This window comes from Salminus brasiliensis, chromosome 1, assembly GCF_030463535.1.
Source record: "Salminus brasiliensis chromosome 1, fSalBra1.hap2, whole genome shotgun sequence".
Classification (NCBI taxonomy): Eukaryota; Metazoa; Chordata; class Actinopteri; order Characiformes; family Bryconidae; genus Salminus; species Salminus brasiliensis.
The window spans coordinates 36,962,500-36,990,288 of NC_132878.1; the positions used below are offsets into that span (position 1 = coordinate 36,962,500).

Genomic DNA, 27,789 nt, shown 5'->3' on the forward strand with positions numbered 1-27,789 from the left:
CACTAGGGGACAACTAGACAGGGCAAAGTGTCCCTTCATTGTCATTACATGCCACTGCATGTAGGTCTAACCCAGGTAGTGGATTATTTGTGCCTTGTTCCCAGGAGCTGATAAATGGGGTGAATTTGCAGAGCATTTGAGGAGGAAAAGACCAAGGGAGAGAGATAACAGCTTTTCTCTTGTACACAATCCATCCTTCTGTTCACTGCCTGTTAGGGGACAAGAACTAAAACCATGCCTCAATCAGACTAAGCCCCATTCCAACTGGCTAAACCACTCCCAACTCACTCAGGCTACTTTTAGTAATGGAGAGCAGTCAGTTTCTTTAACAAGTCTCTTTATAACAATGGTCCTGGACTCCTGGAGGTATCATGCCTGCCATATACTGTATATATGGCCACACATCAGCAAAGAGAGGTGTCTCTTCAGGCATCCACTCCCAGCTCCATTACAGCATGATTGATTCAGCCATAAACAGGTAGCAGTGGAACAAATAGCAAAAATGGCAAAAACACATCAAACCACAGAGAGGGAAATGAGGGGAGAAATGAAATCAGAAATAAACTGATATGGAAATATTGCTGTTTCTGAGTTCTAATTATGAAGGGGAGGGGGGGGGGGTGTGGAGAGCGAGCGAGAACAGTCAGTTTGAAGAAAGCCATGTGTGTAAATGCAGGTTTGGTTTGCTAAATGAAGTAAGCATGAGTATGCTACCATTCATGAGCATTTTAACATGCTTTTAAGGAACAAGACCAAGATCTTGAGATTAAACTTCTAGGTGTATGTCAGGCTTGTAATAGTATGCCCCATCCAATAAAAAAAAAAAAAAGGGGGGTTGTTAACAGGTCTTGTTTTTTGCAAAGATCATGGTTCTAAATTGAACAAATGACGACTCCTACAATAATTTGACTAAACGGTTCTTTGCCAGGTTAAAGCCTTAATTCTGATAGTAAACGGTATTTACACCAGTTGTCCCAAATATTTTTGTCCATATAGGGTAGGTCTCAGGGTAAGGACTATTATTATCGGAGTATTCCAGAGTTTTACACTGTGTGGACTTTTATTTATTTATTTTTTTATAAACATACAAGGAAGATAAAACGGCACGTTTTGAAGCTGAACTAACCTCAGAATGCCTCACCAAAAAAAAAGAGGTGGACGGCAAGGGTTGGAACAAAAACATTCTGGAGTGCATGCACAGACAGACAGACAGACAGACAGGTTTGTCTCAGGCCGTGGTTGTCTGAGAATGTGAGGTTTTTAAAATTTATTTATTAATTTTTTACACTGATATTCTGGCATTGGGGGAACCCCTGATTTTGCTCCAACTGGGACACATGTGACAGCTGCACACCTGTTTGCTGACAGGATCACAAGCATGGATGCAGGTCCAATCTACCAAAAAAAAAAAAAAAAAAAAACCACACACCACAGCCCCCTGCACTTGGCCGGCCTGCTGAAAACAAGACACTGTCAGAAGCCTTGAGGTTAGCTTGATGGTCCAAGCCTAAAACCAAACACTTGCCACATAAACACACAGACAGACACAGTTACACCAAACACACATTAAAAAAAAAAAGTAAAGTAAGCATTTATTTCTCAATACAAAGATAAAACATTCGGTGTCTATATCAGACAGCAACGACTTACAAATGATCTTTTCTCATTCCTCTACGCCTTCAGACAATATTCTGCACAACACTTGCATCTGCATGTACCACATCAGAGTAGTAGGTGCTACAATAACATCATTCCATTACATCACGAAAGAAGTGCAACAGCATAAGGTGTGTATAATGCATGCACAGGGGACTTTTGCACATTCCATTAACACTTAAAGGGGGATTTTACTGCATAGTTCAGTGGTTAAGATGTAAACAAAGTCATTCAGGGTGGTTTGATGTGAAATGGGCAAACCTGCAAAAACTTCCCAAGGAATGTTGACAGTGTTGGTGGTGGTGACAGGAACCAGTGGTGTTAAAATGCAATGCCATTACATTAAAGTGAGAAGCAGCTTTTGGCCTAAACAGTGTTTAACATAGTGGAGAGGAACATACGGGGCACTGTGAGACAAAAATAGCCCCTAAACAGCTTAACAGTCTTGATAATTTAATATAATCAACAGGACATACGAATGTGTATTTCACTGGTGGTGTTGGACAGTAATATTGCTATATTGTCTGTGTTGAAGACATCATCACAACCCCGGCATCCTCTCACTACCACTGTAAAGCAGTCGGCACGTTTTTCAGCAATGTACCACTTCACATCAGCTCAATCTGAATGACTCTAGTCTTCTTTACAACGACTGAATTATGCAGCAACTTTGAAAATTGGGTGGAACTCCACTTTCAAGAACCCAGTCAATGCATCCTTGTGGTCGCTGCGAATAAGCTTAAAGCAAGTCCATCCGGTCTTTTGAGTGAAGCCTCTGAAATAGGCCAAGTGCCAGATCTAATGGATGCTGTATGCACTCTTGTAAAAGGTGTTTTCGTCCTGTAAAAAGTAGAAAAAGAGGTGTGGAGTGTGTGGAGACTGGTACAGAGTAAGCACCTGTCGCTGGGTGGTTAACTGACCCCTGACCTTAGACATAGGCCACCCAGTTCTACCATGGCTTCAGCTGTTGTTAGGAAATACTGTGGTAGTGTGAATTTCTTGCACACAACCTGTCAACAGTTAGAAACATACACAAGCATACGTCTAACACACACACACACACACACACACACACACACACACACACACACACACACACACACACACACACACACACACAAGCACAGTTAAGCTTTGGTTAAATATTACTGTTATTCATATACATTTATTTTACACCGTAGTGCTTTAGATGCTGGTCATGGAAGTAGACAGTCACCCGTAAACTCCAAACTGACCGAATGTGAGCGGACCAGACCGGCCGCTCCATACACACACACGCTCTCTAACTGCTTCATGAACAGCATTATGGGAAGACATCAGTCCGCCAGCAGATTGTCCAAGGCAGCCGGCAGCCTGCAAGAGTACCTCATTCATCATTATCTGCAGAGAGAGACAAAAACAAAGAAAAAGGGAGAACAGAACAAGAAAGGAGCTGTATGTTAGGAGCAGATCTGGTCTGGGTGAGGCTCATATTGTGGGTTTCAGAGATCAGGTGGGTCTACAGTTCTGAATGCAATTCATCATGTATCTACATTTAAAAAAAAAAAAAACAACTACAAAAAAAAAAAACATTACGGACAGGAACGAAAAAACACTCAGTTTCTTGAGCTTACCTGATAATTAGCTTAATCAATAAATCCATAAGTTCCACCACTACTAAACCTCAGCGTTTTTTGCACACTCTTGCTCTGCTCTGATGAAAGCGTGTGTGTACCTTCTTGGTATGCTCCATCAGCCATCACCAAGTGGAGGATCTTGGGATACAGGTGCTGGTGTTTGGTTCCCAGAATGCTCTGCACCATGCCGGAGCCCATATCGATGTTTTCATCTTCATCTTCATGGATGGCCTACCAAAACAGACAGACACCAACTGTGGATTTGGCAGTAGCACTTAAGCTCCATGCATCCATCAAACCATTTATTCATGTGAACTCATTTTTCCCTATATGACCTGTTCTAAACTAGGTCCTGTGATTAGGGTTGCTATAGCGCATGTGTGTGTTAGCATTAGCATTAGCCTCCACCCTGCCTGAATGAGCTCCTCAGTGCTAGTTTTATAAAGGTTATAAGATATTATGGTTGGTTTTCATGTTCCACTGTTAAATTATAATAAACAATAATAATAATAAATATTAAATAAGCAGTGTTCTAGTAGTATTACTTGCACATACTGCAATAAGTAATTGGAAAACATTTGCTATGACAGTTCAATTATTTAAAAACACTGCCATGCAAGCATCGTTTTTTTTCTAGTCATACAACATGCACATAATTAGCACTTACAAACGGTTTATAAAAACACTCTAAATCACTCGACCATACAAAGCCTCCACTGAGTGATGTTCTAGGCCTTCACAATGAGGAAAAAAATAGAGGGATAGCAGAGTTGACATAAGTGCAAAATGCTTATAATTTTCCTTCAGGGAACTTCATCGGCATCCATACAAAGCATTAATTGTGCTCCAGAAACCAGACCTAACAACTGAAATAAGATCTGGACAGTCCTGGCTGTTCTATTCATCTTTTTAAGAATGTAAATTACATTACATCATAGATAGATATTATATTATATTCATAATCAAAGATCATTAGCAGGATTTAAACCAGGCTTGTCAAACTGGGTTGCTTCCAGGCCAGAGCTCTGCAGAGATTAGCATTTGCCCTCTTCTAACCACTCTACGAAAATCAGTTCTTGTAGGCTGTGATTAATGTGATTAAGGAGGCAGAATGGTCACTTAGGCATGGCTGAGTCAGAAACCATCACAGATCATATGTATTCTAACCTTGATCTTGTTGTAGGCCTGGATGAAGTGCTCGAAGCCCATTGCCTGCTCCAAATGGCAGCGCAGCTCCTCCAGACGACTGAAGATACTGTCCTGCTGCTCAGAATCGCTCTCCTCTTCTTCCTCGCTATCGTCTGCTCCCATATACAAGGCACAAAAATACAAGCAGTTCATCTTTTTAAAACAGGAGTGTGGATTATGGTTTAAAATAACGCTGCCACTGGACAATGCTAGACTAGGCCTAAGACTATTAACTGAGAGTTACAACAGCCTCCATATATAGAAAAAAATTCATTGACTACCAAAAAAAAAAAAAAGCACAAGCCAGTAGTCTGCTAGGAATATAATATAATAAGCAAGATATTTTTTTGTTGTTTTTCTACAAGGTCACAAGTTTACATTACATTTACTTAGTATTAGGTAGCATTGTCTGTAAAAAGTATGTCTTGGGTCAAACATTTTGGACATCCTTCCACAAGCTTCGCACAATATTTTGCTGGAATTCTGGCCCATTTCTTCTGACAGAACTGGTGTAAACGAGTCAGGTTTGTAGGCCGCCTTGCTCACGTCATGGCTTTGTGATGGCCACTCCAAAACTTTGGCAGTATGCTTTGGGTCATTGTCCATTTCTAAGACCCATTTGCGCCCAAGCTTTAACTTCCTGGCTTGAGATGTTGCTTCAGTATTTCCATAATATTCTTCCCTCTGATGCAAACAATTTTGTAAAGTGCACCAGTCCCTCCTGCAGCAAAACAACCCCACAACATGATGCTGCCACCCCTGTGTTTCACAGTTGGGATGGTGTGCTCAGGCTTTCATGCTTCCTCCTTTTTCCTTCAAACGTAACGATGGTCATTATGGCCAAACAGTTTATTTTTAGTTTCATCAGACCACAGGACGTGTCTCCAAAAAAAAAAAAAAAAAAAAGAAATTTGTCCCTGTGTGCCTTTACAAACTGTAATCTGCCTTTTTTTTTTTTTAAAGTTGCTTCTGACCATGCACAGTGGTCTTTCAGCCCATGTGGGTATAGGATTCATTTCACTGTGGATAATGACACTCAATGGCACTCTGGGACACAGAACCCATCTCCTTCCTGAATGGTATGATGGTTGGACATTCTGATGATTTTTATATTTGCGTATAATTGTTTGATGAACGGATGAACGTGGCACCTGCAGTTATCTGGAAATTGTACCGAAGGATGATCCAGACTTATGGAGGTCTACAATTCTGTTCCTGATATATTGGCCAATTTCTTTTGATTTTGCCATGATGTCAGACAAGGAAATGGTGTGTGTGTGAGGTGTGCCTTAAAAAAATATATCTACAGGTGTGCCTTCAATTAAATTGAAACGTCATGGCTTTGGAAAATATTGATAGGTTAATTGACATCATTTGGGCTTTCCCAAATTGTTTAAAGGCATAGTAATCTTAGTGTGTTGTGAGCTCACAGAAAAACAATGAAACAATGAAATGATCTAAAAATTCTCTCATTATTCTGGCATTTAGCAAATAGAAAGCATTTTGGTAATCTTAACTGACTTAAAACTGGAAAGGTTTAGTCTGATTTGAGATCAGACAGTGGGGGGGGGGGGAGAAAAAAAAAAAGAAAAAGATTGTGTATGGCATGGTAAACTTCAGGGTTCAACGTACCTGAGTGCCACTCCTCATTGAGCTGCCTCTCGCTACTCTGATCTTCATCCTCCGCTACATCAAGTCCATTACTCATCAGCCCTCCTGCCTCGTCCTCACGACTTACATCTGCACTATCGTCATCATCGTCACCACCACCACCACCCTCCTCCTCTTCTTCTTCTTCAGCTGCTATGCCATTCGAGTCTTCTTCTGCTGGACTGGGCTTGCATTTTGTGACACGCTCATCTTCATCAGGAGGGCTAGAGTCACCGTTGTCATCATTGTCTTCATCATCATCACTACGCTGCTGCTGGAGCAGTCTTTCCATTGATGCTCTAAGCTCTCTGAGGTCCTCGTCCTCATATCCACTGAAAGACAGACACACAAACAGAAATAAAAGCCAGTCAAACTCGACACAAGCCCTATATGAGAAAGCTAAACAGATAGCATGTGTGTGTGTTTCTTACTCTTCCGTTTCAGACTGTTCATCCTCTTTGTCTTCCAGGTCCTCGATCTCCAGATTGTTGTCGTGAGTGGCAGCACCATCAGGTTCTGTAAAGCCGCTGAAGAGTTTACCGAGATCTGGCAGAGAGCATGTCCTCAGCATCTAATATTGAAAGAGGCACACATTAGAGAAACAAGAAACACAGCCAAATCACAGCCACCAACTTACTACTGAACTTTGTCAGATATTGGCATTGTCCCACAATTCGCATTAATTAGGGCATTCCTTATATTCTTCCATGTACATACGGTACGAAATGTTTGGGCACCCCTTACAGCACAAAGACGCTCACAGAGCATCAGTATATAACGGAGCAAACGGAGCAAGCTCCTACTCTTCTGTGCCAGGTCGTCTGACGAGGCTCTACGGAAAACCCAAAATGACTGAAGACAGTTGTGACAGTACGTTTGCTGAGGGAGTGTGGGAAAGAGGCGGTGTGTGAGGGTATGTGCATATGAGGTTCACAATTTGTGTGAGGGAAAGGTTGGCTGAACGTATATGCGTATGCCCGTTTGTGCGGATGGGGGCACAGGCTGGCGGACAGGCCTCTGGTATGTTGACACATCAGGGATGTGGAAGAATCACATTAATAACGCTTCACTCAGGAGCCCAGTACACAACAGAGCTTCTAACATAGCACTGTCCTAGAGAGCACACACACACACACACACACACACACACACACCAGTGTGCACTCCCGCACTGAGCCTAAAACACACAGCTATTCTCACGCATCAAAGCCCTGGAGCATGCGCACAAAGTAGACCCTTTTTTATGCAGTGTTGCACTAGAACACACAGAACAGTCACGCAGGTTCAAACACGCATAGACATCAAAACATACGTCGTCCATTCACTGCAAAATTACAACTCTCCAGCCTTCCCTCAATCACTCTCGCCCTCTTTAACACACACTATGCTGTCTAAGGTTATGACTAGACCTACAACATAATAGTACATTATGTAAATTATGGACCTATTCATATGACTATGTGTGTGTGTGGGGGGGGGCACATAGGAGTGTGTGTGTACTGTTCTTTTTTTTAGTACATTGTGCAAGGCAGGATAAAACTGTATCTGAGAGATGCCCAATTAAAGTCAGTAGGCCAGAAACTTATTGTAACCAATTAAGGAACCAAGTAAACCAGTCTATTTTAGTTTATTTGACAACAAGAGTCTGTGTGAGGCAAGTGTGATGTAGACATGCATGCATACATTAGATTCAAGCAATTAAGCAAACTTAATTGAAGACACCACAAATGTCTTGGCTGATCAGTTTCATTTAAAAGGGTCCTGATCCAGATTTTCTGGTATTTGATTTCCCTCTCTCCAGTTGTCCACTCATGATGTTGGTGAGGCTTTATGATCATTTTCCAACCTCTCTTTATCCCACCTAATTAAACAAGTTGATTTTTTTTTGTTTTTTTTATCCCCTGATCCATTAAGAGATCTCTTTATGCTGACTGACCCAATGGGGCTTACTACAGTGGTTCCCATAACTGTGCCCACCTTGGGGTTGTTGGCATCAAAGAGGCCGGTGGAGAGGCCAATGAGGAGAACATCATCAGGACGGCGGCTGCGTAGTGGGGACACGGAGCGGGAACGGGATGCCAGAGAAGAAGAGGAGTCCTCAATTGAGGACTGGGCAGAGAGGAGGGACAGCGCCACTGTGCGGCGGTGCGCAGGACTGCAGTTCAACTTAATAAAAGCAGCTTCCTCACTCGCTGAAACAGACAAGATTAGACACCAATATTAGTTAATAACCAGTATATAAACACTCAAACTGCCATTACTGTTTTGACTTCTCTGTGAACTTCAGCCACTGTATAAATTTGTTCACTAGATTTCACCAGGAATTTCTCATTTATACTGAGAAAAAAGATAAACTAGGTATTGGATGAGGAGTGTAAATACTGGACTTCCTTGAGCACAATGGACATTTCACACATATACAATATAATCATACTGTATTCAGTGTTCCAGTTTTTTTTTTTTTAAGAAAATCATTTCCCTAAATGACATTTTTACTCCAAGCATGTGACTGGTGATGGTTAACCACGACAATGTCCTACAGTAACGTGATTAATTTTATGGATAATAAACAATGGCAATATACAAACGACCACAACTTGTGTTTACATAAAGCTTCAACCCACGCCATCACGGTGTCTACGTCAGTGCCGGAGGCCATCTCAAAATGACTGTAATAAAAAAGGTTCTGTTAATATTAGTAGCAGCAGTAGTAGCAGTGTTGTTCCTTTATATGCTTTAGTTATTGCTTCAAGCACCAATTCTGAATCAGATACAGAAACCAGCTCTTTAAGCGCCTTCAGAGTACAAGATTCATTGCGTATTTATGTAGTGTTCTGAACACTTACTCTGATTAAAAGGCGCAAAACCAGAATTCATGATGTAGCAAATGAATCTCATTAGAAACTGCATAGTCTTACTCTTTAAAAGCAACTAAGAACAGGAAATATCCTACAAATGCATAAAATGCAACTAGCTCAGATGATGGCTTGTGTACCAGAAAGGCTTCTACAATTGTGACTTCATAAAAGCACTCGATATAACACTTTTACAATAAAATATTGATATTGATATTTATGCTTGTGTAAACGTATAGGTAGTATACTTAGGTAATATGTCTGCTTGGCTCTCTAGAAAGGAAGTCAAGCTGCAAGTAGTAGAAAGACAAAGAGTGACGCTATATGTCCAAATGTTTGTGGACACCCCTTCTTATGATAGTCCCTGTTAAAAGTACTGCCAATAAAACAGGATTCTCTGGAGCAGATAAGCATGAGCCTATTGGTACCATGCCTAATGCCAGCTGTGAGCTATATGGGTATAAAGCCCCCAGGATTGAGCTGTGGAGCAGTGGAACTGTGTTTCTAGAATGATGATGCTCCATTCTATACTATACTGAGAGGAGTTGGAGTTAGGAGATGTGGTGATCATCCAACATCAACTTCCCTATTGCTCTTGATGCTGGATGCTGTCTTCCCTGGACAGTAGAGACAGATATTTCAACAAAAGCAGGAAGTTTTGACTTAAGAAGAAACAATGAATGAGAAGTACCAATACGTTTGTCCATATAGTGCATTTTAAATAATAGGTGCCCTACATCTTCATTCGTCACATTTGCACTTCTATACTGAGTCTATCAAGAAACATCTTAATATATCATTATATTAATTCTAGCAATCAAAGCAGGCCATTACGTGTGAAGAGCATGGATTTAAGCAGTGGCCCATTCATCAGCGACAAATATTTGCATCAATGTTTGCCTATACTACAAGCTACTTGCACATTTCTAAAAGCACACGCTAGACACTAAGAGCGTGTATTCATCTGCCCCCCACCCCAAAGGTTTAATTTGTAATGTAGCGATACTGCCTATGACTTTTAAAGTGAATAACACATTGCATTTTACTTAAGACAGTTAGGAGAAGATTATGGCAAATATTTCATTTCAATATTGCAAATATTGTAAAAACATTTTGACTTGGAAATCTCATATGGAAATCTTTGATGCACAAGTTGAGTACCTTCACCCATGTCTGTAAACTATTTAAACAACATTACCCCACATTCCCATGGAAAACTAATCCCATCCCAAGACAAAAAAAAAAAGAAAAAAAAAAAGTAATTTTACCTTTTGTCAAACACACACACATAAATCTGAAAAAAAACAAAATGATATTTATTTAATTTTTTAACTGGAGAAGTATGTCAGTCAATACCTGTGCTCTCCACCTGCTTCGGTTCCTCTGGGTCGGCTTTCTCCTCAATCTTTTGTTTCTTAGTTGGAGCTGCACTGCCCATTTGTGGCCTGAAACATCAATGAGCAACATCAAAGTTTCTCAACTGCTGTTTAGTAACTGGCTGCATACAATATCCCTACATTTTACTCATTTCTTATTTCATTTGTTTTTATTTTTCCAGAGATGAAAACTCTCACCCAGGCTGCAGAGCTTCCTGCTCCCATGCATGAATCACTCCAGCCATGGGTTTGGAGGTTGGCTGTGGTCCCTCCTCCAGAATCAGCGACTCTACCTCATCTGCACCTAAAGGCACTTCAAAACAAATGAGACAATGAAAGGATGAATTGGTGTTCCACCTCTCTATTATACACGTTATTTTATGTGTGTTTGCTTTATGTGTAAATAATTCTTTTATGATTCTTTTATCATCTCAACATGCTAATATGCAACCATAAGACATGATTACAGAACAAATAAGATCAAAATATTTAAATAGCTACACTTTACATTTCAATTATTTTGTTTAAAACAACAAACGCAATATTCACCTTCAGTCTCTCTTTCACCAGGTAGACTCTTTAGTGTGTTCTCTGCTGAGCTGGTCGGTTGTTCATGATTGATGACCTCTACTGCATCAGACACAGTCTCCAGACATTCACACTGTTGCTCAGGATCCTGCCCATTGGCAGCATGATGCTCTTGGTCCTTGCCACTAGCATCCTGCTCCTGCTCCTGGTCAATGGCAGCTCTATTTTCATGGTCATGGATCGTAGCAGCTTTGCTTTCTTGGTCCTGGTCAGCAGCAGGTTGACTTGGCTGAGGCAAAGGGCCCGGCATGGCTCCATCAGTAACATCTGAAGATCCAACTGCAGTCTTAGGGTTTTCTACAGAGAAGGACACGATACATTAATTGGTAGAATGCAACCAATTCACAAGGTCTGAAGCAGTAGTAAAGTCATTAATGACTCACTGGTGAGCGTGTTGTCAGAAATGTTGAGGTTATCCAGGTTTTGGGTGATAGGCTGCAGCTCAACCTCCTCTAGAATTTTTAAGACTTCTGAAATGGGAGTGGGCCCACATTTTCTAAGCCCCTCTCCTTGCCAGTTCTCCATAGAAATGACCTCACCAGTTGTTCGTTCTGGAGCACAAAATGTAAACAAAGAGCATTTTAAATCTCTTATAAATGTTATGACAGACACTTCAATACTCCTACGGAACGTAGGTGTTAAATACTGCGGGTCTCCTACCTGCATACCAAATGGACAAAACAATCCCAACCCAAATTCATTTAATTGAGAAATCTGTTTGGTTGCTACCTGACGGTTCTGGAAACCAAATGTTGTAGCAGGCATCATTGAACACTGCACACATGCACCATGGAAACACATCAACATACTGGCAATTGGGTCAACCATATGCAAGGTGCTAAACCAATAACAGTGTCAGCTAAAAACTCCCCAGCCATATCCAGCCTTGCTATGGTCTTTGTCAAAGGGCATCTCAAAGTAAGGACACTGATCTCGAATCAAAAAAAAAAAAAGTAGTGAGGTCATGATCTGCTCCAGCGGACTGGGATCACGACTCACTGAATCACATATTCAAAGAAAAAAGGAAGAAAAAAAAAAAAAGAAGTATCGGATACCCCATCTAATTTTAGTTCTGTTTAGACCTTGTAGCAGTGAGGCATTTTTTTTAAAAGATGAACTAAAAGTCTACAGTGTAAAACTGTTTATCTTATCTACAACCTTACACTTTGTGTTAACATAGGTTTGTAAAATGTGAGTGGGCTGATCAATAAAAACAGCTACTAAAAAAACAAACAAAAAAAAACAACAACAACCAAAAAAAACACTATTACCTGCTATATACAGAGTAAACGGCATGTTTGAGCTTAAAATCTTTTTCTCAAGCTTAGTATGTCCCTGTTACAAAAGGTTTAGTGTACTGACATTACATTAGTGCAAATATACTACAGAAACTGTAGGGGCTAAAATAAATTAGGTGGGTTATTATTATTTTTTTTTTATTTAATTTTGTAGGTTTTTACAGGTCAACAAAAAGAGAACAAAAAAAAAAAAAAAAAAAAAAAAAACACATTGTTTTGTGTAGACACTCTCCTCACATGGTCGGACACTGGAGTTTAAAACATTGGTATTTGTGCTCCCCCTACAGTCAGGAAAGGAAATTTGCGCTTTGGTTAACATTTCTAACAAGCAGGCAAAAAAGTCTAGAACTACTAGAAAATTAAATATCTATAAGTAGACTCCCGTATTGTTGCTGTCAGACAATTGTTTTCCCAGTTTTTGACAGTGTGAATCTGGTAAGGATTCACTTCTCTACTTGATTTAAAATAAATAAATAAATTAAATAATAATAAACAAATATTATTATTATTATATGTAGAAATTTGAACTCACCTGCTGTAGTAAGAGTGGTGGTCTGCAGAGTCTGATGAGCCATCGACAACGGAGCAGCTCCAGCCTCCCACCTCTTCCGGTCACCACCAGAGAGAGCACTCGCCTCTGGAGACGCATCCTGAGAGACTGGCAGGAGGCAAAGAACACAGGAAAGATAAAAGGAATGATAAAGGAGCAGCAGTCAGAGACAGTTTACATCAAAAATTAACAACTCAAAAAGAGTAAAAGATGTTTTGCTTTTTTATAGGATAAAAGTATGTCTTATTTAAAAGCATGAACTAACATTAAATAATTTCATTGAAAAACAATGTTTTCAGCCAACTGTTTTGGACTTGAATTTGGACTTTAACTTTAGAGATCATTTTTGGTCATACCTGCCATAGTGCTACAAGTATCCTCCAGAGTCTGCTGGGCTACTGAGAGAATGGGTGGATCACCAGCATCCCATTTGCGCCTATCACCCCTAGTAGGTGGTCTCTCCTCTGCAACTGGCTGGCTGGTCTGAGGAGTAGCTCCTGGCATATTAGTGGGCTTCGCCTTACCCTCATCCTCTTCGACTGAGCTTGGAGCTTTCAGGTTCTGATTTAGTCTTCGCAGAATCTCCTTCCTCTCACTCTGAAAACAATAAGTCAAGGAGTTCTCAGAAAGAGGTACGTTTAATATACCTTAACGCCGGATCATCGGACACTACCACAGCTAATGCAAAATTGAAAAGAGATATAAGCATTAAATGAATTCCTTATTTAAACTTTGTCATTAATCTTACACTACAATACTAGTACTACAAGAGTTCACGTTCATTTACACTGAGGGCATTTAGCAGATATTCTTATCCACAGCAATTACAAAAGTGCTTTACTCAGAAAAATACCCTTAGCTAGTTTGTAAAGGCTAGAATCCAAAAGATACCTTAAGCTACCAAATGCAAAAAAGTCAGTGTGGATATCTAGATACACAATACTCAACATAGAATACACTTTGCCTGAACCTCAAACAAATCAGTTCGCTCATGTGTGCATTACTCACCTGAACACTTGCAGTCTCTGTTTTTGGGGGCTCTTCTTTCATTGGGGAATTGTGCACAGAAGCAATCTAAAAAATAATTATAAAAAAAATATTTAAAAAAACTCAATAGAACAGAGTCCAATTTGGGAAACAGTCACCGACTATGGGTAGACCCAATGTTACAGCAATCGTAACTTCTATATTGATGGACAGAAACCAAAGCTACTTACTACACAAAATAATAACTAGAGGTTTGATGATGAAATACGTGTAACATTCGAATTCAGCTTCTAAGCGATTGTCCCCAATCATTGAGAGATGGCCGTTTCAATGACCAGTGATGCCACAGCCATCTGTAATCTGATTTTCCTCACTCTTTTTGGGTGAGTATGAGGACCCTCCTTCTCCACAATTACTCAGCACAATGCTAAACAACCAGTTAACTGTCCAATGACATGGCATTTGTAGCAATAAAAAAAAAGGGGGCAGTCCTAGCTGGGTGGGAACTGGAAACCTTGCTGTGAGCACTGACCGCGCCAACGTCCTTCAGTGCAGCAGTCATGGAGATGGCCGGAGTGCTGGGTCTGCTGGAGGGCGTGACTTTGGTGACCACATCCTGAGGGGTGGACTCAGGGTGAGATGACGGGGCAGGAGAAGGTGCAGCTGCACTTGCAGGTCCAATAGCAACCTTTAAACCCCGAGCAGCGAGCTGTTTCAAAACAGATCAGTTAGTTCAGGATCAGCCAGTGAAAAAGAAAAGTGTCTTAAGCTGATCTCATATATTAATATTATATCCTGTAAGATGTAACATTTATAGGACAAATCAGTAACTGAATAACAGGCAGCTTAACACACATGATCGTCCCATGCTCTCTTTTCTCGCTCATAAGCTTCTCTCCTTTTCTTTTCTAGTTGTTCCTTCAGCACAGCCGCACGGGTCTTCGACTGGGCCTGCCACACATTCATTTCAGTATTTGTAGTTATGTTTGCATATTAAAGACACCCTCATAGCAATCAGCAGTTGTGAGTGGTTGGAAGAAATGGAGGATTCATTTACACTGGTGTAAAAATCTGCAAAGCAAACACCTCACCTTAAGAGCTTCTATCTTTTTCCTTCTGAGCTCCTGCTCTTCACTGGACTCCTGACTGTCTGAACACTCACTATCATACTAAAAAATAATGAATACATATACATGAAAAACATTACACAGAGACGTATGGGTGAGATGTCTATTTAAGTAACTTAACATTGCTTTATTTAAAAAAATAAAAATAACAAAACAATGTTCATCCTAATGTTAAATGTAAAATAAATGGTAAAATAAAAATTATGTCATCATGATTAACCTCCGATTTCTCCTCTGAACAAACTTCTTCTAATCATCTGCTTTTCATTAAAACTATGTGGAAGACCACACTCAAAGCTCAAATCTTAAAATTGTTAACAAATAGCACCAAGGAAACCAAATATTATCTGGATTACTGTATTAGCGAACACTCATTTTATTATGATATCTAATGAAAAGGTTACGAAGCACTGATAAGCTTTTACAACTTAGCTGTTGGCAGTTTGCGGTCATTTATACTTGTTTTAAGACCCCATGTGCAAGATGACCTTGGCCCAAGTACTCTTTGGCCTAAAAAAGGACACCAAATAACCAAAAAGCTATTTTTTAAAAAATTATTTTTAATTCCTGTCGGTAACTTCAAGCTCATTTAAACATCTCGTTTTTTTTGTTTCTTCCACTGTCGGAATGATAAACACTAAACTTGGCCACCAGCTGGCCACCAGCTGGCCACAGCACAATCTTATCCAAACTGTCTTTAATTCTGCAAGCACATGAACAGACTGTTTATTTGCTTGTGCGCAAGTGCTCATGTGTGTACCTTCTCTCCTCTGAGACGCGCTTTGATCTGCTGACGCTCATTAAAGTTCTGTAGTCTGATCTGTCTCAGCCTCGTCAAGTATTCCTGCGAATCACACACGCACTACTTAAAGGACAATGACAATATGTATCCAGATGCACTGTACAAACTCTTTCATAAAAACATATTACGCTTTTCACCGCACGCTCATGAGGCATGGATATAGAATGTAGCCTAGACAACATATACACTCACATGGAGATAAGCAACGACAACAAAGGAATGATTTAATCAGGAATTTAAATAAATAAATAAATAAATAAATATCAGCCATAGCATATTAAACATGCATTTGAACAACAATGCGTAATAAACTAAATAAAAGCAATGAGTGCCAAGTGCTGGGTAATTACTAAACGAAAACACTGATAGCAGAGAAACTTCATATGCATGCATTTGAGGCTTATTTAGGCCTGATGAAGATGAAACAAAAGAAGGTGGAAAAGCAGAATTACACCAACGTGCGAACCCATAAATACGTCTTTCAGGGTTAATGCAATAGCTTTTTCAATGTGTGGACAAAAATGTTGAACACCATTGTGGAAGGGTGCAGTGCAGTTATCCAGTGGCACTGGGGAGTAGTTACTGCGAGGGACGGACAGGGACGTGGGGGAAGAAAACAAAACTCAAACAATGGAGGTTGTGCAACAATGAGGAAAAAAAATATACATGGTTTGAGGAGGAGCACTTGATCGTATCCATCCTCCTACCTCCTCCTCTTTGTTGACCCTGGGCCTCCTGCATCGGGAAGAATTTGTCCGACTCGCAAAGATGGCTGCCAGGTTTTGCCGGGCACCCTGTTCATACCGTTCAATTCAACATGGCAACGTTACAGAACCCATAAAATCCAAAACATGGAACCAACATCTGGGCCTACTGTAAAGGGGAACGGTTCTTACCAGTTGGCCCTCAGCACGGACTTTATTGAGCAAGGCTTCTTGCTTCCGCTGTAGGAACTCCTCCACTTGTTTGGTCCGCTCTGCTGCTAGCTGAACTCGCAACCTGGAGCCAAGATAATGGAGTTTGAGTAATCCCCATTACAAGAAACTGATACAGGCTTACACAGAAGCACTGATATTCTAAAGCCAATTAGTGTCGAATTAATGAGCGGAGATGTGAAGGGACCATAACCCAACCTGTTAGTATAGTCGTTTTTAGAAAGCGTGTCGTTCTGCAGACTCGTTCTTCGTGGCTCTTTCTTAACAGATTTCTCTTTTGGGAGGAAAGTGTGACCATTTGCCATCCCAGGGTCTACTGCTGCCCTATCATAAAAATAAAAAAAACGTGTAATATCATCAAGATCACCCCCCTCAAAAATAAAAAAACACACACATTTCTCTACAAAATATAAATATTGATTACTATTCTGATCTGGTTACAATAATCAGAATACTCAAGCTTTCCTTGTCATGTTGTGTCCCTATTCAGTATTCATTTAGACAGCCTTGTATTTTAATAACCTTTAAAACTCGAACAGAATTCTGAAGAGAGATATGGAATGAATGGACTACATTAACGTATGTCCCAAACGTAAATCAGCTAAAACTGTCTCATTTATTTAAAATAAATAAATCATTTTATATTTTGTACTTGGTTTGGTAAATCAGTGATGCTGTAGATAAGCAAATACTCATGTGTCCTTATCTGGCAAAGTGTCTTGGCTTCCTTGTAAACCCCATGGTAGAAACAAGGGATGCACCAATACGCAAAACCATATTATTTACAAAAAAACTGGTGACTAAGAATACATATATTTCTATGTGATAGCTTATATCTATAACCTTATATATATATAAAATTAAATACCTGACTATCAGAAGCAAATGAGCATCATTTTAACATTAGTAGAATATTTATATAAAATACAAAAGCCTTATTTAGACAGGATTATGCATTTTCCTTTTTTAACTACAATTTAAATAGGAACTCTCATTTCATGCAAGTTAGAGGTGGAAGTCGCCTCTGGATTTGAGCATCACAGTCAAACCGAACACATTTATGTGAACTAAACTCTCACTAAAATGGCTCCTCTCAGAAGTCCTCTGGAAAAGTTTCATGATTTAAATGTTACATCATACAACGCTCTACACATTTTACACTGACCTGTACAATCGGCTGGATTTATGTCAAATGTGGCAAGTTTCACTTACTTTCAGTTTGACACACATATGCAACACAATAAAATGCCTGCTTATGTTTCTCCAAATTTCAGAACTTTTCCACATGATGGAATTTCTTGAACAATATGCCAGTTCACACCGAGGATCAACACAGTGTTATTTTTAGGGCTCATTTAATACATGCAATACGTCCCTTATGTAAAATGAATCCCAGCTGAATAGGGCTGAAGCCTACAAAATGCTAACTGTCTGAAAAGTACCTCACTGGATTGATTTCCCCTGAAGCTTTTGATCCCTCTTTAGGAGCAGAGGCTGGACACAGCAGTGGAGCGGGGACGTGGGCAGGGCCAGATAGAGGAGTGGGGCCTGGTGCAGGAGCAGGCAGGGCTCCCATGCCTCCACCCCCATAATACTAGCATTGCCGTGGTAGATTAGGAAATAAGTAGATAAACAAAAGAGAAACAAACAGATGTGTTCTCAGTTAGGTTAGATTAGATATTCTTACTCATGTATCTTCTAGTAATTGAGCGAGGGATTTTTGTGCATGCTGATAAAGAAGAGGAAAATGAGTACTATACCTTTCTCTCTGGGCTGCTGCCTCCACTGGAGCTTAAAACGTGTTTCCAGCCTTGCTCTCGTGCACGGTTGATCCGGTTCAGCTGAGGATAACATTCGAGCATAACATTGGATATCATTTATATACATATGCAAAACAATTTGGCAACCACTGGTCAAATTACATGTGCTTGTGATTTTCTGATTACAAATGAGTCACATCCTCTACAGAGAACATCCTTGAACTTTCTAAAGAACAAATACAGCAAATACTGTTTGATTGTTTAATTTATCATACTGCTAAATCCAAAAACTAAGCTGACACTTGTTTTTATTCAGAACAGTTTTAAATAAATGTAAAAGCAATTCAAATCACCTTTTCCCTCTCAAATCTTTTCATTTGAGCAGCTTTCAGCAGGAACATCTGCTACAAAAAATAAATAATAATAGAGATTACCAATAATTCAAAAGGTTACATGATCGTTTATAAGAAATGCAGTCTAATCAAACACACATTTTTACAGACATTTAGCCTGGAATTGAGATAACCACTAGGGAAGCACAATGTGACAGACTTTGGGGGATAAAAGCCAACCTGCTCTCTCTGTTTCCTTTCTCTCTCCATAAGCTCCATCCGTTTCTTCCTTACTCCCTCCTGGCACCAAAACACAAGAGAGACAGAGATCACCACAGTTTTATTAAAAAGATGGACAACTTGACGAGGAGTCACAACTAAATCATTACCCAGAGGTTCAGTTTTCGCTCAAGGTAAATGTACAGAGGCAACATAGCTGTACAACCTTTCTCTGAGCTCCACAGTTTTAAACTGTACTCAAACCGTTCACATGTGGTTGAATAAAGGTGCACATTTTACACTAAAGGTTATAATGACAGACTTTTTTTGGTCTCATAATGTATTCTATTTCATGTTTTCGTATGTAGAAATGACGGCACTTTATAAACATAACACCCCCTCATTTCAAGGCACCATGTTTGCGATACAGCACTGGTAAACAGCAAGCATGAAAGTCAATGGTCAGTCATTCTTGTGTAAAGCTTGAGTATTTAATGACTTCAAGCGGTCATTGACACAAAGGCATCATCAGTAACTATGTATTTGCTAGGTGGTTGGTTGCAATGGTATCGTAGGTGCTTGCTATGGGCTTGCTAGATAGTTACTATATTGCTGCATGCTGCCAAGGGGTTGTGGTGGTACCCCATGTGATTGGATGGGTGTTACTAGTGTACTTGTATCATTGTTACAAAAGATGGGTACACAAGCATTGCACCCCTCTCATTCCTATGGGGAAAAAAAGTATTATTTCATTAACCTGTAAATGCACAGGACCTAGATTAGCATCTTAAACCTAATGAAGCAATATACAGTAAAGGAGGAGTATACAGCATGTTAAACATCCTAATAATTAACAAAATACATAAATAAATACATAAATAAATAAATACTACAATACAAAGTGCAATAAACACATACAGACAAACCCTAATCATACAAAATCCACTGAGGCTGAAGGAGATCCAGGCTTGGACTGGATTGCTAAAAGACAAAAGAAGGGAAAAAGGAAGGCCCACTGACTGGGCAGACAGCATGTGGAGTGAAGCAGGAGGACACCACAAAGCGAGTGAGGGGGGGGGGGGGGGTGTTTGCCTTTTTGTCTAAAAGATTATAGGACAAACAATTAAATAGGGTGTTCTAGTGTTCTAAAGGGGTGGGTGACAGGAAGTGGTTGCCATTAAGGGTATGTGTCCACTTTTAACTTTGTCTCAACAACAGAGCTTATTTCAGCAGCCTTCAACTTCACGCAAATGAGTGCAATCGCTGCTTTGCTTATTAGCAACTGCGAGGAAGTATATTGGTAAGTCACACAAAAATAAAATCCAGAGAAGATAATAACAGTGTCTGTTAATAACGGTGTATGTATAATGTATATCACATAAACAGGCCCTCTTATATGTGAACATGAAAAAAACTGGGCGAGCTTTGATGAAACCCACCCTTGCAGGCTTCCTGCATATGAGGTTAAACACTCAAGATGTTCCAATAATGCTCATTTTTGGCCTTGAAGTTTTGGGTATATTCTGGTTGGTACCCAACAAAAATGTACACACATCCTGATTTCAGTTTCAGGAAACAGTCCTCTCGTTGGGGGGTGGGCCATTACTAGATGAAATTTAACTACTTGCCAACTATGTGAAGAGAGGGTTCACGGCACATGGTTAGGGATAGGGTTGTCAATAAGCCAGCTGAAAGGAGTAAGGAGAGGAGTTTGGGTGTGTTAGTGTAGGGGGGGGGCTGCCTGTAGTTGGCACTCTCTGGTGTACCTCATGCTTCCTCCTCTCCTCCTCCACTCGACTCACTCTCCTCTGAACTGCTGCTGGAGGGGGTGCCTGGACAATACATGACATCGGGGGGGGAATCAGGCATTTCTCACTTGCGCACACACACACACATACACATGTATGAGATGTACACAAAACGCTAGATAGCACAGAAGCTTATTGTTATCACTGGCACGCAAAATTCTTATGTTCATTTTGACTTTGGCAGTTGTTCTTTACATTGTACCAAAATGTAATGATGAATGAACCCAACAGAAAATGCTCCAAAATGACTTGGAAGCAAAGAACTCTACACTGGCTTCCATTAAAAGCTAAAAAGGTGTGGTCCCTTCTCCTGTTGCTATTTTTGAAGATTTTTGCAACAGTGGCATCATGCTCCTAAAACTACAAATCAGCTATCGATAGGCAAGAGCCTTACTGCTGAACTGCCTCTGTTTCAAGACATACGCTAAAAGCACAAATGCAAATATCTGGACACCCATGTTTAAATTATATGTTGTTGATTGTCTGCATGAAGAGCGAACAAATCCTCTACAAACAAACATAAAATATAGAATGATCCTGCAAATTTTATAACAGAATTTGAGCTGTTAAAAATCCCTAAAAGCCCTAAATATGCGAATATGTGAAAAAACAGTATTTGCATGTTATAATGTGTGCAGAAAGGCGTTCTTTTAAGTGGAAGTGTACCTATGTTTGCTTAGAAAACCAACAAAATGTGTAATTTGGGATGCCAAAGTTTTTACACAATGCCATTTGTAGCTGAAACCCTCCTGTGTACACAGCCACTAATCACCAGTGTGCATTACCTGTTTAAGTTTGACCCCAGGCTTCCTTTCCACCTGCTTTTTGGCTGCATCAGCCACCTTCCTTCCAGCATCGGCAGGTCTCTTGACTGTTAAAGGCACTCCATATTTGGCAGCTGGTTTGGTGATTTTCTGGGCAGAGGTGATGGGGGCTGGACCAGGAGCAGGACGCTTGGCTAGTGAAAGGGGAGAAGGTAAGACTAGACAGAAAATATGAGACAGCTGAAATCTGTGTGGTCCTACAAATATTAAAGTGTGTGTGTGTGTGCGTGCCAGTAAGAAACTGTATTGTGTGTACCTGGTACTCCCTGGGCAGCAGGTATTTTGGGTTGTTTGAAAAAAAGAGAGTGGCTGAATTCCTGAGCAATGAGCTGAAACAACAGAATCAAACAAGGAAATTATTTCACTATAAATATACTTATAGAATATAGCCCACCCTCCAAAAATCCTATTCAATGCAGTCTTAACTGGAATATATGAACAGTGTTTTTAGGCAAAATTTAGGGATGCGCAAAATGCACTTATTTTTAGTATTTATTAGTAATCATAATTGTAATTATCACAACATTTCCAGTAGCTCAAATTTTCAATACTTTTGTCTCATTGTGGTGACATCATAGTGTAGTCCTCCCAATCAACCTGTCCCCTCAAAGACATTAGACATCCAAGCTTGGTCACTGGGTATGGTTTTACTACTGCTATAACTATAACACAAGCTTATTTAAGTAGCGTGTGGACTTTGAGGATCATCAGGCTTAATTCTGATTAATTCTTCAGTTGCATAATTCCTTGCACACCGGGACTAAAACCCAGTGTGAAATTTAAGTAGTTCAAACAACTATTCAAATCCAAAAACCTTATTTTGATCCTTATAAACACATTAAATAAGGGCAATTCAAAAACTGTGCCATCACAGTTCTGAAACCCTATGCAAGCTAATGTGCTATTAAGAGGCATTGTTTCTCAGACCTCACTGCGGTTTTCAGAGCCTCTCTATTCCAAAAGTTCAATGTAACCCTAACCCAAAAGTTCATTTTATTTATTTGAAGAAAAATAAAAATAATAATAAATCATCATCAACATCATCACTGTAGCCCCTACCATTTGCCTAGGAAATGCAGTACATTCCTTTCTAGTGTGCATGCATGTGTCTAACCTGTGGAGAGAGGAACTTGTGAATTCTGCGGGCAAGGAAAGGCTTGTCCAGTATGGTGCATACGGAGGGCCTTTCACGGGGGTTGCGCTTAAACAGCAGGCCCAGCAGGGAGCGCAGGTCCTGGGAGTAGTGCACAGACACTGGGGGGTACGAACCACGGATGATCTTCAACACCAGGTTCTTCATGTTCCCAGCCTCAAACTGAGCGCCCAAGTTTATTTGCACATGCCCACGCACAATAGGCAAAGAACATAGACAAGAGAGAATCCCCAAATAAATAAATAAATAATCATCTTCAAAAGACACTAGTTTTTGAAAAGGATCAAGAAAGCTAGCAATGGCTTCAAAGTATCAGAGTATCACTGGCAAGTAGTAGGCCCAAACAGTAAGATATGGACAGTTCATTATGGGGAATGAATAGTTGTTCAGGTTGAAAAAGAATGAATAAGGGACACAAAAGAGAAAACTAAAAATGTTTTGGGAATATAATATAGTTTCTCTTACCACCTACATCAACCTCTCCCCAAAAGCAAACACATACACAGAGACAAGGACTAAAATACACGGGTTATGTGGTACTTACGGCATGCTTTAGCGTGCACATTTCATACAGGACACATCCCAAGGCCCAAATATCACTAACGGACAGAGAGAGACAGGGGAGAGGGGGGAAAGAACAGGCAGAAAGGCAGGATTAAAACTGCTGGGATCGCCTCAAATGTTCTGTGTTGGGCACAAAGACACAGACATGCACAATGTTTTACACCAATAGAAAAAAAGAAAAGTCCAAAATGATAATTATATATGGGACATTTAACTAAGGCTCATTGTAAAAGCAATTGTTTTATTATACATCCTATTTTTCCCATGGTTCTTGCTCCAAAAAAGAGGTGTATGCTTATAAAGTCAAAAATTAAAAAAAAAAAAAAAAAAAAAAAAAAAAAGCATTCATTGTACTAATTTGCAATTTGGGGAACACTCAATTAACATTCTAAAGAACTAATTGACGAAGTATTTAGTTTGGACAACCAACCCAAGATCAGTCAGCAATACACCTGACATACATTCTACTGCTATAAGCCTTTAGAGAAAATAGGAGGAATCAGGAAATATATAGATCATTTAAATACAGGGTATTAAGAGATATTTGTACTCCTAACATTAGGACGCCTTGGGAAATGCCAGACATTAATTACACAGTCAACATACACGACACAGGGCACCACTTGAGGATCCATCAACAGGAGATCAACAGCAGTGAAAGGACTTGCGGGTCAAGAGGATTGGGTTACATTGAGCAGAGAAATAAAGTGCTCAGAGAGATCAATATCCAGCTGAATCTTCAAGACAACACCATGTACTCACATAGCCAGCGCTGGAATGCTAGCATTATCAGCCTCAATCATCAGCATAATGACTCAGCATACAGTAAACGCTAGTGTGTAGTCAGTATGTGTTATTTACTGAATGTGACATCACATACACATGGATATTTATCAAAAAAACAAACAAACAAGCAAACAAACAAAAAATACCTTTTGTTGTTGTATGGTTTATTTTCACATATCTCCGGGGAAAGGTAGTAAGGCGTACCGATGCAGGTCCTGGCCAGCTCCACAGTACTGCACACAGATAAAACCCAGCACAAAATAAACTGAGCTTAAGCACAGAAAAAAAATCTCTAATGCTGGGTCGTCCAATTCAAACCAGTGCAGTAGTTTACCTGTTTAAAACTCTGGCGATCCCAAAGTCCCCAAGCTGTATTGTACCATCCTTAGTCAGAAAAATATTCTAGAAATGGAGGACAAAATGAAAATAATAATAATAATAATAAAATGACAATATACATAGAGAGCGAAAACACTTTGAATTTGCCCCAAGCTGTGTTCATGTGTCTGAACAGTACCTGGGACTTAATATCTCTGTGCAATATCTTGCGATCGTGGACATGTTTGAGAGCTAGGCATATCTGCACAAACCAGTCAAGTATCTGCAGGAGACGAAGAACAGTATATAAAACAGTGTGTATGTGTGTGTGTGTGTAATATATAAATATAAATAAATATTTTTTAAAAAGTCTAGGTCTTTGGTCATCCATGTTGGGCTCTATAGCAATTGGGTGGAATTGCAGTCAGGCTGCTGTTGATAAATTAAGTACTGGACCAGAAATGAAGAGTTCTCTACTCACTTGCTCCTCACTGAACAGAACTCCTTTCTGATTATTGATCTTCTTAAACAGGTCACCTCCCTCGCAGTAGTCCATAACTATGTACAAGCAGCCACCCTCTGCAGAGAGGGGCAGGGCAGAGGGGAAACAGTGTTCAGTCAAATGTTAACATTAATGCTTCGCGACACAGTTGAAGTATCTTCTTAACAGTTGCAATTCATTGGTATATTCATCACAAGTGATGAAGTGCCTCATCACGACAACAAACAGCAGGCTTCTTTAACCCCCCCTTCTCTCAAGCTGTTGTACAGCTTAATGAGGGGTAGCAAGGACTTAGCTCATGCAGATCCACTCTACAATTCAATTTGAAGGCTTTTAGCCTCCTCCATCAGTCAAGCTTTGCCTGACTGTCAAACAGTGTACTATCCATAGACAGAAGACGCAAAAGGGGTCGCTCTCCCTTTTGATCATCTCAGTCTTTGCTTGCAAGATTTCTTTCTCCAAATTCTCATTCATTTTGACAGCTTAATGGAACGACACGCATGTCAACATGACAAGTGAGGAACTGTGTGCGGCCCAACGAGAAAAGAAGAAAGCAAACGTTTGCCAACAAGCAAGATCAAGATTAACTGCGAGCAAAAGGAAAGGAATAATACAATGGGGAGGGACTAGTCCTTTGAAAGCTTTTTTAATCTGTGAATGCAAGCTGAATTTTGGCTGGTAGCAAATGAAGGACGTTACCTTCAAAGGACTCCTTGTACTGCACAATGTTGGGATGGCTCATGTTAGCGAGGACTGCCACTTCTTTACGCGACTCCTGTCTCTCTTTATTAGACATCTGTGGAGGGAGACAGCAGTTGACGATGATGAATAAAGTAACACAGAATTATACGCATCATTTTTGAATTTTTGATAGATTTCACATAAACTAAACATCCTAGTGGCTCTAAAAGACATCACGAGAGTTCTTTGGAAACAACAGCAGAAGCTTACCCTTGAGATGCCGATCTCTTTGATGACATACTGATGGCCATCTTCCCTGGATCTCACCAGAATGGCTTTCCCAAAGGAGCCCTCCCCAATCTTCTTCACCTTCTCATATTTATCCATGTCTGACACGATGCCTCATAATGTGGCTGCCAACACAAATGAGTCAAGTCAAGTGTAAATCACAACAGCACACTCGGAGGCCGCAGCAGACATGCGGCTTAAAGGAACACGCTGGCACTGCCCCATCTGAATCTCTTTCTGACACATCTGTAATAGTATGGTGGATTACACACACTTTTGGCTTTTTTCTTTTTTTTTTTCTTTTTTTTTTTAGTTCATGAACAATTGTTGTACAGATGAAGCAATATGGGAACTGTGGGCTGGTGTCAACATCTGATACGTTCAAGCACATATTTGCTTGTGCCAATGTATAACCACTAACACAATGCATAAGCAGGTCTTTTTAGTGCTGTAGCCCAATTACTAAGGCATCCTACCACACTACAGAACAGATTTAAGGCCTGGCATATGGTGCGTTACCATTAACGTCCTTGTATCTGGTCCAGTATGGGCTATAAATCAGTTTATCGCTCATTACCGCTGGCAGAAGATGGCCTGCAGAGGGGCTCTGGTTCCTCCTATAGAGTCCGAGGTTTAAATATAGATGCCCAGTATACTCCCATTATGGCTTCCATCTGGCCTGTGCACTGACCAGAGCAGCTTCGAGCTTTAGACAGAATCTCGACCCACAGATGGTACAGTGGCCATGCCGTCTCCCATTAATAATAATGTTTTGGAAAGGATAGAAAGCAGGCCGAAAAGCAAGAGAAGCAGACACTGTGCAGAAGGGTTGCTGAATTAAAGATGATGTGTCAGACAGAATTATCCAATGGCCTTTTATCCCCCCCCCCCCAAGTTATAAAAGGGAGTGGGCTAGACACATCTATGAATCTAGCAGACAACTATTCTTCAGCTGCTGCCTGCACGTGCAATAAATCATGCACATCAAACTAATGTAGTATCTACATTTGTAGGCCCCAAAAGACTACACACGAGGAGAGCAGCCCCCCACCACAAAGGTAGCTAAATAAGAGGGGGGCATCCAGTTCATCTGTCAATATGACGACAAGAGGAGTTAGCTAGCTAGAGATAACTAACTACAACCTGGGTGTCCAGCAGCAGCAGCAGCATGCTCCTGTACGTCCCGCTGAACTAAGGCATGATAAGGCATTGGTCAGTAAACCGTACAGCAGGCTGACAGCCAAAGTTACAGGAGTGGAAGGAGGCAGCTAACAAGACACATCCCTCGTGAACTGCTACCCAGCCTCCCTAACGTCTGCTAGCCAGCCAGCGTGCTAAAATGGCTGCTTATCGAGCCGCTCAAGCCAGACAGCCCATGTACGACCTACGCAGCCGTGCCTGTGATAAGAAAAACCCAGAATCAGAGGGACAAACGCGGTACCTCGCCGTCTTTAGCGTGTGGAAGCTCCCGCAGCACCAATCCGCCAGCTTCGGGTTTTTTTCACTACCCTGAAGAGCGCTCAACCAAGCTACCTAGGCAACGTGACGTGTATAAGAAACGCAGGCGTCTTATTGGCTGGGCACTCGGCCCCTGTGCTCTGATAGGTCCACTAGCGCGTCAATCCAGAACGAAGCCGGAATCAGGTTCGCTTGTCAATGTTTGGAGGGGAATCTCTCCTAGCAACCGTCACCGGCTGGTACAGCGGCGGGGATGTGAGCGGCTACAGGAGACGGGGTGGGTCGTACGCAGCCCTTAAAGTAGCAATGAGAATAGTTTGAGACCCTCCATTAAATGAACATGTTAATCCTCTCGATTTAACAAATCGTTTTTCTCTGAGTAACAATATTTAATACATATCGGGAGCGATTTATTAAATTGAGGAACGATTTATTTATTTAATTTGATATTTAGCTGGCTAGATAAGG

General features: G+C 40.5%; 1 protein-coding gene across 8 annotated transcripts; it reads right to left on the bottom strand.

Moving 5' to 3' along the window:
• Positions 1-1,566: 1,566 nt before the first annotated feature.
• On the bottom strand, positions 1,567-27,367 carry nek1 (NIMA-related kinase 1). 8 transcript variants are annotated; one of them, XR_011979662.1, is made up of 37 exons: positions 27,305-27,367; positions 25,846-25,988; positions 25,594-25,690; positions 24,874-24,971; positions 24,592-24,675; positions 24,409-24,476; positions 24,221-24,307; positions 23,269-23,323; positions 22,686-22,886; positions 21,828-21,900; positions 21,533-21,705; positions 20,706-20,771; positions 18,961-19,020; positions 18,742-18,792; positions 18,389-18,469; positions 18,071-18,222; positions 16,827-16,952; positions 16,590-16,692; positions 16,401-16,487; positions 15,652-15,735; positions 14,856-14,933; positions 14,620-14,715; positions 14,297-14,473; positions 13,786-13,851; positions 13,134-13,374; positions 12,760-12,885; positions 11,313-11,480; positions 10,891-11,226; positions 10,540-10,654; positions 10,322-10,410; positions 8,088-8,302; positions 6,542-6,681; positions 6,093-6,442; positions 4,440-4,573; positions 3,371-3,503; positions 2,892-3,036; positions 1,567-2,700 (listed from the first exon to the last, which is right to left on the bottom strand). XR_011979662.1 is itself a non-coding variant. In XM_072678691.1 (36 exons), exons 2-36 carry the CDS (start codon positions 25,960-25,962, stop codon positions 3,023-3,025), a joined length of 4,338 nt encoding a protein of 1,445 aa, XP_072534792.1. In that variant the 5' UTR covers positions 25,963-25,988; positions 27,305-27,367; the 3' UTR covers positions 1,567-3,022. The 8 variants fall into 8 exon arrangements, 7 of the variants coding, with proteins under 7 accessions (XP_072534792.1, XP_072534782.1, XP_072534808.1 ...); XM_072678691.1 differs by having other exon boundaries at positions 1,567-3,036; positions 18,742-18,789; XM_072678681.1 differs by having other exon boundaries at positions 1,567-3,036.
• Between the last annotated feature and the right edge of the window lie 422 nt (positions 27,368-27,789).